Source organism: Phyllostomus hastatus, unplaced genomic scaffold (assembly GCF_019186645.2).
Source record: "Phyllostomus hastatus isolate PE091 unplaced genomic scaffold, TTU_PhHast_1.1 phas_contig_64, whole genome shotgun sequence".
NCBI lineage: Eukaryota > Metazoa > Chordata > Mammalia > Chiroptera > Phyllostomidae > Phyllostomus > Phyllostomus hastatus.
Genome location: NW_025333928.1, coordinates 10458573 through 10473448, shown reverse-complemented (window position 1 = coordinate 10473448; position 14876 = coordinate 10458573). Strand labels below are relative to the sequence as shown.

The 14876-nt window shown below is 60.8% G+C and overlaps 1 protein-coding gene across 3 annotated transcripts in view; it reads left to right on the top strand.

Moving 5' to 3' along the window:
- The window catches only part of LOC123825556 (katanin interacting protein), a 189798-nt gene extending 176651 nt beyond the window's left edge, over positions 1-13147 (top strand). For 2 of the 3 annotated variants that reach the window (XM_045849080.1, XM_045849077.1), the window contains 9 exons: positions 1-166; positions 3191-3348; positions 4863-4927; positions 6118-6228; positions 7899-8038; positions 9696-9797; positions 10344-10504; positions 10587-10675; positions 11311-13147. In XM_045849080.1, coding sequence (XP_045705036.1) covers positions 1-166; positions 3191-3348; positions 4863-4927; positions 6118-6228; positions 7899-8038; positions 9696-9797; positions 10344-10504; positions 10587-10675; positions 11311-11366 — 1048 coding nt within the window. In that variant the 3' untranslated portion in view covers positions 11367-13147. The remainder of the gene's footprint in view (positions 167-3190; positions 3349-4862; positions 4928-6117; positions 6229-7898; positions 8039-9695; positions 9798-10343; positions 10505-10586; positions 10676-11310) is intronic. The other variant, XM_045849079.1, reaches the window with a different exon arrangement.
- The last annotated feature ends 1729 nt before the right edge of the window (positions 13148-14876 follow it).

Genomic DNA, 14876 nt, shown 5'->3' with positions numbered 1-14876 from the left:
GTTGATCGACGGGGCCAACATCACCACGGAGGATGAGCACATGTGGCTGATCCCCTTCTCGCCGGGGCTGGACCACGTGGTCACGATCCGCTTCGACAGAGCTGAAAGCATCGCGGGCCTGCGCTTCTGGAACTACAATAAATCCCCTGAGGACACCTATCGAGGGGTAAGGGGGGGACACAGTGGCCACGCTCAGCCCACTGTCAAGGGAAGGGGCCCTTGATGAATGGCTGGTGTGGCTGCCAGAGAGGAGCATAAATCCTCCAGAACTGTCCACGTGGCGCTGGGGTCTACAGCCAAGGGGGAGAGCACTGCTGTCTCCTCCTGCAAACAGCAGACACAGGCCGGAGAGCCAGGCAGACTGGGGAACCTGCAGCACTCATCTCTGCTGGGGGTTCTGGGGGCCTCGGCCCGGCCCTCAACTCGTGGTTGCTGCCCTGTGGCCCCCTGAGTGCTTCGGGGGGCCCGGCCCTGGGCCGAGAGCTTCTCGGGAACTCGTCATGTGATTGGACCATCGTCCAGCCTCTGGGAGGCAGATGTCATTACCCTCATCTTTCAGAGGATGAGAAGGTGAGGTCCACAGAGGCCCAGTCACCCCCCAGGGTCAGAGCTGGAGCCCCAGATCGAGCTTGCTGGGCGTGGAGCTCTGTGTCCCACACTGTGTTTCTGCTGCTGGGTCGGAAGGAGCAGCAGCTTCTGTTGGAACCTGGAAAAAGCAGCAGAAGTGCCCCTTTTCATGGGCTTTTGTGGCCGGGGCATCTAAGACCCATGAAACATTGCTCTCCCCCCAGTGCACAGAGGAGAGGATAGTGAGGCCCCCTAAAACACGGCAGTGCAGTCGGGGCGCTGAAGCCACGGGGCCCTGCGTCTGAATCTGCACCCCGTCCTTGCCAGCCAAGTGACCTTTGGCGAGTGGCCTGCTTTCTCTGCCCCTCAGTTTCCTCGTCTGTAAAATGACGAGCGGGGGATACCTGCCTCAGGAGGGTGGCCGTCACCTTTTGCCCCACAAAAGCTGACAGAGCCAGCAGTTGGCCTCGGGCCTGAGAGCCCAGGCCTGGGCTCCCCACCACGCGCTGTGCACCCCAGAGTGCTTCTGCGGGACCCGTGGGGCCTTGAGGACTGTGGTAGCTTTCACAGTGGGTGGCAGCCCCCTGCCCGCCAGGCCGCTCCCTCCGGAGCAGCTACCACCCCTCTGCAGGCCGCTCCATGTGCATGCGCTCTCTCAGGCTCAGCACGCTGAAAACGTCAGATGTGTGGGCGTAGAAAACCCCGAGAAACCTCATGTTCCAACTCTTGTCTCTGGATGAGAGTTCTCTTGAGTGAATCCGTCTTTCTAGTTGACTCTCTGTGACCTGGATTCATGTCTTGGACACGTTGGGCCCAGGGCCCCGCCCCCCCTCCCCCCGGGTCTGGGCCTCAGCACTGGCCACTGTGGGATGCGGGAGGTGGCCCGTGGGAGCTGGCAGATCCTGGAGCACAGTGTGGGGCAACTGTGCCCCCAAGACAGTGAATCAGATGGCCACACCCCAAGGCCCTGCTGGGTACCCTGGTTGGGGGCCCTTGGCTTGCGGTTAAAGCCAGCCTCAGACCCACAGAGATGGGGCTTGGGATCCCTCCAGTGTCCTTGGGCAAGTCTAGTAGCCTCCCTGAACTTCAGTTTGCTTGGCTGTTAGATGGAGGCGATGATAAAACACCCCGCCCCGCCCCGCCCCCGAGGGAGTGAACAGTGGCCTGGGGAAGTCAAGGACCCTTCCTGGAGGAGACGATGGCCCCAGAAGGGGGACAGGGCTTCCTGGGCTTCTACTTTGTTCTGTTGCCAGCTTCGTTTTCAGGTGGCTTTCCCCGCGGGGCAAACCCAGGAGTCATGCGGGTCATTCTGGCCAAGTTCCATTCGGCTGAACCAACCATGTGACCAGGGGTCAGAGTTCTCAGTCTGGCCAGGCCAGGGCCACAGGTCCAGCCCCGGGTTCAGGGTAGGAGTCAGGTTTGTGGGAAGCAGAGTGGACATATAATGACAGTATCTGAGTGCCCGGCGCTGGCCACGCCTGAAGGCCGTGACCCTACGCTTTCCAGGTTTCTGTGCCCTGGGACTAACTGACCGACACCAGGGGGGCTCCCTTGATGCAGAAGGAACAAAGGGCGCCAGAACACGGGGCCACCCACGAGACCCAGGCCAGGCCCCTTCCTCTCTGCATGGAGGAGCCCCCTGCATCTCCCAGAGGTGAAGTCCACCTGTCTGGTCAGCAGATGGGCCCAGATTGCTAAGCCTGAAGGTGGGGTGAGGTGCCAAGGAGCCTTGGTTCCAAACTGTGTGGTTGGAGAGAGGGTGCTGGCTCATCAGCACACCCTCCCCACCCCCCGCTCACTGAGAGCCCGGCCACCTCACACGCTGCCGTTAAGGCTTTGAGATTCACGGCTGGATCCTGGCCCTCTGGCGGGCGAAATCGGCCTAGAACAGGGGGACCTGCTGGCTCAAATGTCATCCATTCAGCAAGCTCTCAGTCAGCACCAGTGGTGGGCCAGGCCCTGACGCAGAGACAGAGATGGTCCAGCCGGGGTCTCCGCCACCACAGGGGGCCCACGAGCCGCCGAGGACACTGCTAGGAAGCCCCTGCCCCGAGGGAGGAGCTGAGCTCCGCGGAGGGAACGGCAGCGCAGGGGCTGGTGGCCACGTGCGAGCCAGGGCTTGAGGGAGGCCCAGCATGGTGCGTGTGCTGTGTGCATAACGCTGTCTGTTCTGGACTCGTTATGCATGCTGACTCATTTTTGAGCCCATTTAACATCAGATAAGGACACCGAGGCCTGGGAAGGTTAAGTAACTTGTACAACTACAAATAATGGATGTCGGAGCACCTGTGTCCCTGCCCTTGACCATCATGCTGCACCGCCTCAGGCCACCGCGGCTGAGTGGACTGGAGAGTGTCCGCTGTGGCAGGGGCCTCGCCCGCCTCGTCTCTGCTGTCTGCCCGGCACCCGGCTCAGCACCCGGCACAGAGCGGGGATGGCCCTGGAAAGGGGACCTGAGCGGCTGGCTCTGGTCTGGGAGGAAGGCCAGAGGAGCTCGGGCTGGGGCTCCGTGGAGGCGCTCTGTTGTGCGTGCCGGCTGCCAGCCACGTCCGCCCGGGGGCGCACGCGGCCATCCTCCGCGCCGGCTTCCCCCCTCAGGCGCGTGTTTTCTTCCGTTTGCCAGGCCAAGGTCGTCCACGTCTCCCTGGACGGCCTGTGCGTCTCCCCTCCAGAGGGCTTTCTCATCCGGAAGGGGCCGGGCAACTGCCACTTTGATTTCGCTCAGGAAATCCTCTTTGTGGACCACCTGCAGGCTCGAGTGCCGCCCCGGCCGGCCCAGAGGTGAGGCAGCGGCACGCGCGTGCACATCCCTTCCTGTCCGCGGCTCGGGCCCCTGCCTGCTCTGAAGTGTCCGCCTGGAGCGTTTTTGAGGTGGTGTGATCAAAGGCTTTGCTTTTCAACTTGGCTGTTTCTAAAGCTCAGCCAAGCCTCCTTGGAAGCCTGTGGGATGTGCCCACCTTGTCCGGGTGTTTGGGATTCTCACCGTCCAGAGCGCTGGAGATTTTAAATGCCTCCTTCGCCTCCTGCTGGGAAAAGAGGATCCTGGCTGCCTGACTCCAGAAATGCCTGTGGGCTGGTTCAGGGAAGGTTCTACCTCCTCTTGTTTCTGTGTCCCTGATTTAAAAGATTCGAAGAGAAAAAGGGCCCAACATTTCATGGATTCACTGGGGTTTCTTGGCCCCATTCTCAGCTGCATTAAGTTTATAACAATTTGTAAATGTCACGTTGAGGTCACTCATTTAAACCCCCTGACGTCCAAATGCCAGGGGCCAAGTTCTTGAAACAAAATGAGTTTCTTTCCACTGTGGCTGGGATCAGTGGATCCCAGTGGATCCCTTGGGCTGGTCACTGGGAACAGTCACTTAATTATAACATTGCCCTTGAAATGGAGGAGAGCAGGCCAGAGCTGGAGGGCCCTGGCTGCAGACCCAGGAAAGCAGCCCGGTGGAGGGGAATGCAGAGGAAGAGAGCTCTCCTTCCAAAGCGCCTGCTGTGTGCCAGACGCTTCATATTCACTCCAGTGGGGATCACTGTGCCCTTTTTACAGATGTGGGGACTGAGGCCCCAGCTAGCGAAGCCACTGCTCGGGATCAGGAAGCCAGAGCCCTCAGGGTGCTCCCCACCTTCCAGCCTCCTTTTCCTGCCTCCTCCCACCTCACGACACCCCACACTCCAGCCCCTCTGGCTGCTTTCCGTGGCAAAGGACCCCCCCCACACCCTTCCACCTGAAGGGCCTTTGTTCCTGTTGCTCCTGTGCTCGGGAGGCTGGGCTCTGGTTCTCCCCACGGCCGTTGCCTCCCTAGCTCAGACCCCACCTTCTGGCCCATGTCCCGCTGCCCTGTGCCCGCCATGTGTCTCGCTCAGCTATCAGCGCAACGTCGACTTTCCTTGTCCGTGAAGGGGCAGGAGAGCGGGCGTTTTGGAGAGCCCCGGAACGGGAGAGCCTCAGAGCACACCCCAGCGCTGCCTCCTGCTGGCAGTGTGGCCCGGAGCCACTGACTCCACTCGCCCTGCCCCACCTGCCTCGTTCACACCTGGGGGTAGAGAGCACCCCCACTAGGGTAGTTTTGAGGCACAGGGGGGCCCATGTGAGTCAGGCCCTGTGCTGAGCTGGCCGTGACTGAGCCCCCCAGCTGAGTGGGGGCCCCGTGCAAGCAGCAGCTGCAGCTGTCTCTCCAAACTGCCCCCTGGAAGTGCCACACTGCCATGGTCTTCAGTCCATCGCCTGAGGGGTAACTGACCGTCCATTCTGGTACTTGTTTTCTGCTTACTGGTGCTCCTTTGTATGTTTTTAGGCTCAACACAAAAAGCCTGGAGCGGGCGAGCATGGACTACGAGGCACCGGTGATGCCCTGTGGCTGTATCCTCTCCTGCCTCTTCCGCACACCCTGGGCCCTGGGGCCCAGGGAAAGGGCGAGGCCCTTGTAGGCACCTCGCAGCCCGAGGCAGGGTCTGGGCCTGCGCTGCTGGCCAGGGCTTCAGGCCTCGGCCCAGGCAGCTGGGCCACCGTTCAGGGAAACCTAGGAGAGGGTGGGGGGGCTCCTGGTCCTCAAGCACGTTGGGTGCCACTGGGACGGGGCAGTTCAGGACTTCCAGGTCCTGTCCCCTAGTGGGCGGGGCTTATAGGAGACAGCACCAAGGACTCCAGCCGGGAGGGGCTGGAGAAGCTGGAACTGACCCAGGGACCAGAGTGGGGGCTATCCTTGGGACCAGGCAGGGAGGAGCTGGAGACAGAAGGGACAGTAGTAGCCAGGTTTACCGGATCTCTACCATGGGCTGCCGGCATAAACTCGCTGCCTTAGGCCCGAGTGGTGGGTACTGCCAGCATTCCCATTTCACAGCTGGGAAGACTGAGGCAAAGGGAGGCTAAGTGACCTGCCCATAGCCACATGGCGGGAAGGGGCAGGGCCGGGTTAGTGAACTCAGGCAGTCTGGCTCTCTCACTGGCCTGTTCTGGAAGGACTGCCTCTGGCTACGATGTCACCTGGGAGCCACCCTGCCACTTCCCAGGTGTCCTGCCCCGCCTACTCCTGGGGATGCTGGGAGCGAGGGTGCGCGTGCTGAGGAAGGGCTTGATGCCTGGTGCCGAGACGGTGGGTTACCCTGCCATGGCCCATCCCTCTCGATGCCATTAAAGCTCCTGTGCCCCTCTGCCCATGGCAGCTGCGCACTTGCAGTGCAGGGAGGAGGGCACAGGTTTTCTGTTCCTGCTGGTTTCGGGTCAGGGACACTGACACGTGAGATGGCTGGGGCCTGGTCATCGAGTATGTGACACAGACGTGTCCCATCCTTCCAGCTCCCTGGAGAGCACTGTCCCATCCCATCCTCCTGTCTCCTGGGACCTGCAAAAACCACACACACACAGTTTAAATTAAAGAAAATCTGATGCCACATATACTTGGATAGGATTCAGTCTTACTAAGAGAAAAATCATTGTTTTGCTTTCATTCATCTGTATAAACCCCAGAATTGTATCTTATGCTGTCTTCACCATTGTTTCACTTCGTTCTCAGGAAACCAAGCCCGTTTTTCCTTAACGACCTGTGCCAGTCATTTTTCAGTTTCGGCTCCTGACCAGCTGGGGCGACCCCTATTACATCGGTCTCACCGGCCTGGAGCTGTACGACGAGCGGGGAGAGAGAATCCCTCTGTCGGAAAACAGTATCCTTTCCAGGCAGGGGGACCCGCCCCGCCTGCAGGAAGCGTGAGGGTCGGGGAGGGAGCAGAACTCCTGAATGTAGAGGGGATGTCCCTGTAGGAACCGGGCCTGCGATTAAAATGCCAGTGGACTCTGCCTGCAGTCAGATGCTGACCCTTGGGGTTGGGCGAAGCAGCCCCCAGCCACGCCTAACAGGGCCGGGCTCCAGAGATGCACAGAACCAGGGGTCCTGTGGTCTGGGGAACTGGGCGAGGCCACCAGCTGCAGCCCCGGGGATCCACAGGCCCTGTGGCACCCTAACAGCTCGGACCAGGTCTGCAGGGGCGCGCTGTCACAGCGCGTTTGCCTCGGTGTGTCCTGAGTTCAGGGCCACGGAGCCCTTTGTTCGTGCCCAGGGCTTGCCATGTGGTGCCTCACTTTCCCTCACCACAATCTTGTGGACTGAGTGCTGCCGGCATCCCCACGTCACAGAAGAGGAGCTGAGACACGGAGGGTTGAGGAACTTGCCTGTGGCCACACGGCCAGTGAGTGGTAGACTCCCGAGCCCGGGCTCTGGACTCTGAGCTGCCATGCCTCTTCTATGCGACCTGCCTGGCCGCTCTGGGTTCTTTTTTTTTACATTGTTTTTACTTTTTTTAGAGTGAGGGGAAAGGAGGGAGAAAGAGAGAGAGAGAAACACATCAATGTGTGGTTGCCTCTCATGTGTCCCCACTGGGGACCTGGCCCACAACCCAGGCATGGCCCTGACTGGGAATCAAACAGGTGACCTTTAGATTCGCAGGCTGACACTCAACCCACTGAGCCACAGCAGCGAGGGTGACCCCTCTGGACTCTTGATCTGTGACCCTGACATGCTAGTTAGGGAGCTGCCAGAACAGGTCAAACCCCAAAGCATGCCTTACATCTCTTTGGGGTCCCTGGGTTCCAACTGGAACCCATTTTCTGCCTTCCCTTGGAGACACCTTGCTCCTCACCTGGAGTAGATGATTCTTGGTGGTTTGGTCATTTTCCTCGGCTGTATATGGCTCTGCGGTTTCACCAAGAGAGCTCACATCCAGGGCCCTTGAGATCTTCCCATCAGTTCTGGGATGCAGGGATTTTTGTGCGCATCTGATAGCTGAGGAGCCAGGCCCAGAGGTGTCCCATGACTTGCCCATGAGCTCGGGTCAGAACGGCAGAGCCAGAGCTGGGTCGGGTTCTCCGGCCCCGAGTTAACGCCCGTCAGCGGGATGCCTGTAGTTGGGCCAGGCCCCGCCAGTCCTCCCCATCTCGGCAGAGGCAGAGTGCAGCCGTGACTTTGTCCCCTTGCAAAGGAAACCCTTTGCAGAGTTTGCCCTCCACTCTCCAGAGTAGCAGCAACACATTTTGTTCCCACCTCTAGGAGTTCCACGCCGCCTTTTTCAGCATCTCTCTGTGTGGCTGTCTCCCCTGTCCTTGGAACTGGCCTCCCACCCTCCATTCAGCCTCAGTCCATGCTCTCACTTTCCCCAGAACACGTCTCATTCGGCTGTCACTCCTCAGGCTGCCCAGAGCAGCAACCAGCTGCTCTGCCCGCCCGCCCGCCCCAGTGTCCCCTGGGCCCCCAGTCAGTGTGACGGAGGCTGGTGGCCTCGAGGGTGGCGCACGGTGCCAAGCACACTGCTGAGTTATGACAGCTTAGGAGCCTCCTCAGACATCGCCGCCTTCCCCGACAGCGTGAACGCCTTGGAGGGCGTGTGCGGGGACGTCCGGACCCCTGACAAGCTCATCGACCAAGTGAATGACACCAGTGACGGCAGGCACATGTGGCTGGCTCCCATCCTGCCTGGCCTGGTGGGTTTCCGGAGCGCTCTGCCCTGGGGCGGACTGGGAGACTTCCTGTCCCCGGCTTCATGACACAACTTTCTCCCTGGCCAAGTTAATCTGGAACAAGTCAGAATGCGCGGGACCATCAGGACGGCTTAGGCGTTTGCCAGCACACCTAAGGGGTCAGCTTTTCTGGGCCAGCAGTTCTTTGTCTGTGCCATGGGCCCCGGGCAGCAGGCCTGCGGGCTCGGACACCCACCGCTCCCCACGAGCAGCGCTTGCTGGTTCACTTTTCTGCTTCTGCTCCCCTCTGCAGCCCACTCTGTCCCCTCCTGCTGGCTGCATCCTCTCCCTACTCACTCTTCTGCCTCCTTATGTCACTGGGCACTTGACCCCACTCGTGCCTGCACTCTGGCACCAGATCTGCCTGGTCCTCTCTCTGACCGATTCAGCCTTGCCCATTGCAGACTCTGCATCTGGTCCTCCTCACATTTTTCCTCCAACACCTGATGGAGAGCCTAGGAAGGGGATGGGCCTCGCCCGCCAGGACCTACTTGATGGTGGTAGGGAGAGAGGAGAGAAGCCAGGAGATGGGATGGTGGGGGCTAGCCCTGCCAGCCTCTCAGCCACAGGGCCAGAGGCCTGGACAGCGATATGTAGCCGTGTCTGGGGCATCAGTGTGTCCATGGAAGTGTGCCCTGTTCCACTGCATGGAATTGGGCAGGAAGATAAGTGGGTACATTTTCCTCCAAAACACTCACAGGAAGGGGCAGCGTCCTCCTGTGAGGGAGGTTTTCCCCCAAATTGGCCCCCTAACCGTCAGGTTCCCTTGAGTGGAGGCCAGCCCCTTAGCCCCAGCACACAAAAGGTGGGATACAGATCTGTTGGCTCTTGGACCTGGGACCGCTGCGTTGTGGCCCCCAGGCCAGTGCTGTCTGCTGCCATCCAGAGCGTGGCCCACTGCCTGTGTCACCGTCTTTCCCCGGGGCCCTCTGAGCACGGCCACAGGCCGAGAACCAGGGCAAAACGGGGCCGGAGTGCTGGCAGCCCGTGGCCAGGGCTGGCTGCTGTTGCTTTATGGCATCTTGCAAGGAGCCCCTAGCATGTGAGAATCTTTGCTGGGGAGGGAGGATGGGAGGCTGCCGGGCCCCACTCCACTAGCTGATTCTGTCCCTGATGTGGATGGCCCCTGCCTCACTCCCCCAGCACAGATTCAGAGACAAGTACCCAAAATTACCCAGCAGCGCCCTCAGGGCCTGCCTGCTGTGCTTGTCATTTGTGGTTTGCGGAAAGGACAGGTGGGGGTCAGAGCTGTGCAGATAGCTGCAGCAATGCTCCTCCACTCTGGAGTTGAGGCCCGACCCATGGCCCACATGGCCCCAGACTTTCTGGGAGGGAAGGGAAGGGTGTACCCTGTCCCCGTGGTATTTAAAGGGGGGCCACGTGAGGCCCAAGAAAGCAGGTCCTGCAAGAGCAGCTCAGCGGCTTGTTGCAAACGCAGCCACACGTGACCTGACTCAAGATGGGCTTCGAGGAGACGAAAGGCCCAGGGCACCTCAGGCTGGGCCACACGGCAGGGGCCCTGCTGGCTCGCCCCCGGGTGCCCCTCCCAGCCCGGCACCCCTGCTCGCAGACGCGCCTGTTTCAGTTCGTGCCCGTTTCAGTTCATGCCCCTCTCTGACAGGTGAACCGGGTCTATGTGATTTTCGATCTGCCTACCACCGTGTCGATGATCAAACTGTGGAACTACGCGAAAACACCCCAACGAGGGGTGAAGGAGTTTGGCGTAAGTACTTATTAGCTGGGTTTTCAGACAATCATGCTCCACGGGACTCAGGCCCCCGCAGTGCTCGCCCTGGCCGTCTGAGCGGCTCCCCTCGGTCGCAGCCGTAGGCGCACATGCCCGGCCTGCCCTGCGGGGACTCTGGCCCTCCACCTGGGGGTCCACAGCCTCCTCTGAGTGATTTGAATCATCACCCTGAAAAAACAAAGTGGCTTTTCCTTCACCTTTTCTTCTAAAAAAAAACTGGTTCAGGGAGTTTATGTGCAGGGGTGGCTCTGGGCTGGGGAGAGTAGGGCCCCCGGGGCTTCCCAGCTCTGCCTCACGGGCTAAGGGCAGTTCAGCTCAGGAGCCTCGGCCTCCTTGTCTGCAACACGAGGCTGGTGACGCGCACCTTCCTCCCAATGGCTGCAAAGAGCTGAGGCCACAACGCAGGCCGGGTGCACGGTGGGCGGGGCTCGGGGCAGTGACCTCTGTGCCCAAGGTCACGAGCAGGAAGGAAGAGAGGGCCCCACCAGCTTGCCCCAGAGCCCCTCCTCTGTGTCTGTTCAGCTCCTGGTGGACGACCTGCTCGTGTATAACGGGGTCCTGGCCATGGTGGGCCACCTGGTTGGGGGCATCCTGCCCACGTGTGAGCCCACGGTGCCCTACCACACCATCCTCTTCACGGAGGACCTGGACGTCAGCCACCAGGAGAAGCACGCAGCCCTCAGGTGCGCCCAGCCCCACCCGATAACAGGCGGCAGGGACCCTGGGCCGGGGCCTGATCGGATCTCCCGCCTTTTCCCTCTGCAGCAGTCAGGTGGAAGACCAGGACGTCCAGATGATGAATGAGAACCAAATCATTGCCAACTCGAAAAGGAAGCAGAATGCCGTCGACCCAGGTCAGCTTCTGCTCGCTGCTTGGGGCGCCTTCTCCAGCATTTGGGCCGCACGTAGAGAAGGGGCCGCAGCACCACACACCCTCTCGGGCCCTGCCCACCCTCAAACCCCTCCCCTGCCCAGGAGCCTGGCTGGGGGCTGAGGAGTGGCTTGCTGCCCGCCCCCCCCACCACCACTGAGAGCAGGCCCCTTGGGGCACAGCACTGCCCCCTGGAAGCCAGGCCTCTCCGGCACAGAAGAGAAAGCCGGTCAAGGGCAGGAGCACACCATCTAAGGGGTTGCTCTGGGCCACACCAAACCAGTAGAGGACCCACAGGGAGGATCCACAGGGTGAGGGCTTTTCGGAGTCGGTGGTATTCGAGCCTGCATCCTAAAAGGTGCACACAGTGGGCCAGGCAGAGGGAACAGCGTGGGCAGAGGCCCGGAGGGCAGTGCGGGAGAGTCTGCTCCGTGAAGGGTGGGGGGGCCAGTGTGCGGGAGTGCCAGGCTCAGAGGCTGCCGGGAGCCGCAGGTGGGGCCAGGCCTCCGAGGGCCTCGGATGGAAACCTGGGCAGTCTAGATTTCAGCCTGAGGGTGTGGGGAGCCCTCCAGGGTTGAGGCTAGGTGGTACTCATCCCTCTGTGCTCTCCATTGACAGCCTTACGCCCCAAAACCTGCATAAGTGAGGACACAGCAAGACGATGGCGGTGCTGACCGGCAAAGGAGGGAGAGCTGGTCCTCAGCCAGCCTGGGGCTCCTTCAATGGCCCCTTCAGCACCCACGTCCCCCCTCAGTCCTCAGGGTCTGCCAGCCAGGACCCAGGGGCCAGAAGAGAGCTGTGGTGTGGAGGGGAGCCTCCTGGGGGGAAGGGACTTGAAGGGTGGATGGCCCTGGGAAAGACAGGAGCTGTAGGTGGGAGGAGTGCGGTGGCCCTCTGTTCTGCCCTGCAGGGAGCCCCAGGTCACCTGGCCTGCTGCCTCTCCAGCAAAACAGCGCTGGCATCCACTCAGCCCTGCGCCCTGGGATCCCAGAGCCAGGTCTGACTCGGTCCGAGATGGGGGGGTGGTCTGTGGAGGCCCTCCATCCAGCCCGGAGCATGGCTGAGCAGGGCACGGGGACCAGGCCTCAAACACCAGCACTCGAGGGGTGCGCCCGGGCTGGGGTGCCAACAACTCCCTATCCCCCACACACATCCCTATCTCCTTTGGAGGCTAGCAGAGCTGCCTGAGAGGGAGGGACTTTTCCTCGGATCCCCAAATGTCTAGCCAGAACTGCTACAACACCCTCACTCATCCCCAGTCCCACCGAGGACCAGTTGAAAAGGACAGATCCCCTCAGAGGAACCGGTTCTGCAGGGATCTCTGCCCTCTTATTGAGGCTGAGGAGGGATTGGCCGAGGGCATGGGCCCTGCAGAGGGCAGAAAGGGGGTGCACCTGCCCCTCCAGAGCTGGGCCCACCCCGGCATGCCGGGCACTCGTCCCTGCTGCCAGACCCAGGTAGGACCGGCAGGAGGGCGGCTTCGGCCCCCAGAGGGCCAGTGGGGCCCATCTAGAGGCCCTGTGGCCGAAAGGCAGGGAGGCCAAGGACCCGTGCCGCAGCCCTGCTCTCAGTCCCCAGAGCCTGCGCCCCTTCCTCTGGAACTCTGGACAGAGGCGGCCCTCACTGCATGCCCGGCCGTGTGCCTGGAGCCTGGAGGGGGCCTTCTCTTGCTGCTCTCTCCCTTCCTGTCCCCGTCTGTGCCCTTGGAGTCAGGCACCGAGGATCTCGCAGCCCAGGCCCCCCTCTCCTCCCTCTTCCAGCAGCTTCCCAGCAAGCTGGAAATGTGCCTTGCACCCCCAGCCGAGTGCAGCCCAGAACACATCTATTTCCATCTATGTAACAAGCTCGGATCAGGGACCTAATTGGTTTCCCAGTGGTGGGTAATTTCTCGTTCTCAATATTAATCCGTTGTTTTCCTGGCGCCCAGCCCAGCCGCGTTACTGTACTCCAAGTACGTTCCTATGCAACCGAGGGCCCAGCAAATACTTTATGAGCTTTGCAGCTTCCCCGGGCAGCTATGCAAATGCGCTTCTCATTTGGAGCGGGGTCGATGTGAAGATAAGGAATTGTTTCTCTCTAAGAAGATCTATCGTTTCTGTAGCCTCAGAGCCCCCAGCTTCCTGCTCCTCCCAGATGTGGCGGGGCCTCCACGCCCGGGAGAGCTGACGCCAGGGCACGTGGGGGGCTGATTGAGCCAGCTCTCAGGGACCAAAACTGGAGCCATGGCTGGAAAGGGAGCCCAGCTGTCCATCCCCCCAGACACGGGCACAGGTCGGACTGGCGGAGAGCGCTGCACAAGCACCGTGCACGCTCGCTCCCGGAGTCTCAGCTGATGTTTATAACAAGTGTGTGGACCACGAAATTTGAAGGAAAGAAAGGCTGTACAGGCATTAAATCTAAAACAAATTTCTATTTTTTTCTCTTGCAAAATCAATAAAAGATATTGTTAAGGGTATACTTCGGTACACTGAGTTTGGGATCAAAGGCAGCCCACGCTACCTCTAGCAACTGAGTCAGAGGCCACTGGAGGCCGGCAGCCAAGTGACATGGGGAAGTCCGCTCTCTGACCTTCATCGTCCCCACCTGTGGACGATCCCGGCACTGGGTGAAAAACAGACAGTACAAGCCCATATGCTCATAGTGATGGTTTTGTGCCTGGCACTAACTCCTGTAACCCACATAACAACCCTATGGGGCAGGCACTATAATGGTCCTCCTTTCATAGACAGGGAGACTAAAGCACAGAGAGGCTGAGTAACTTACCCAAGATGCACAGCTATTAGTCAACGCACAAGTCCCAGGACAAGCACCAGAGAGCTGAGGTGGCAGTGAGATCGCTGGGTCTTTGGCTCCGGGTGTTCCCTTCAAGTGTGTGGATGCTGGAGGCCCACACCCCGATGCCGACTCTTGGCCTCCCACCTGGCTGCCACTCCCTGCTTCCCCCTGGTGGCCTTGGCACCCGGGTAAAGCAGCCTTTGAGTGGAAAGAAGGTTCCGTTGAAAGGGGTGGGGGCGTCAGCACTGCAGCTTGAGTGCCAGCAATTGCTTTGGCGATGGGCGAGAGGGCCCTTTGGAAACCCACCTCCCGGTCACTCCACCGAGGTGAGGGGGAGGCCTTCCGTCGGTCCCCCGCCCCCACGGAGGGAAGGTGTGAGGGCCTCTGGCGGCCCTCTCCTGCCCCTGCTTCTCTCCAAGTTCCTAGAAGACGGAGGGGCCTCGCTCTGCCCGGACACCCTGGTGTTGGAAAGCCGGTCTTGTGCCTCCCACCATGGCTGTGCACCTGGGCCAGCCCTGGAGACCTGGGGCGGGGTGGGGAGGTGAGTGCGGTGTCCCTCCCTTCTCAGCCACGATAAGTCTCTCGGCCACCAGCCGGCACCCTTGGCCTGGGCCCCTGTGGTTCAGGGACCGAAGCCGGCCTGGGAGGGCCTGGCCGACAGCAGCACAGCGCCAGTGGCCCAGCAACGCCGGGTCTTTAGTGTCCTTAAGAGAAGCCAGAAATTCAGGTGTTTTATTTATTTTTAATGTGAAATCCAACTTTTAATTGTTGGCTCAACTTACCCAGGCAAACAAACACCAAGCACCCCAGATAACACTGGTTCCAAGTCTAGCGGGGGACAGGGCTGCGCGGCCCAGAGTGGGAAGGACTGCGTCCTGGGAGCCAGGCCCCAGCCGCCTGGGCATGTGGGGGTTCCCCCAGAGCCCGAGACTCAGTTGAGCCTCTGGCACCCAGCCAGGCCCAGGCAGGGGTCTCGAGGAGGCAGGTGGGACCTCTGTCCAACGGGGCATGTGCCCCAGTGAGCCGGGGGCTGTCTGCGTGGCTGGGCAGGATGCCCCTGACCTCCGTGTGACGTGCGGCATTCATGACAGCACTTCCAGGCCCCCAGCCCCGGACGACTGTTCCACTCACAAGCCCTGCCGAAGGGACAGCCTTTGGCATCCTTATTTTGTGGCAGTAACAACAAAAAGAATAGCAGCCACTGGTAGTGAGCCCTCCCCCACACTGACGCTCTGAGGGTTTCGTCACTGAGGGTGCATGTCAGTGTTGGACACAGACCTTACTTGGCAGGTGCCCTGTGCCCAGCAAGCTGGTGATGGTGAGCGATAGCCCTGGGGCTGGCCAGCTGGGTTCAAGTCCAGCCTCCACCACCTCCTAGCGGTGCAAACTGGGTGAGGGACTCCACACCC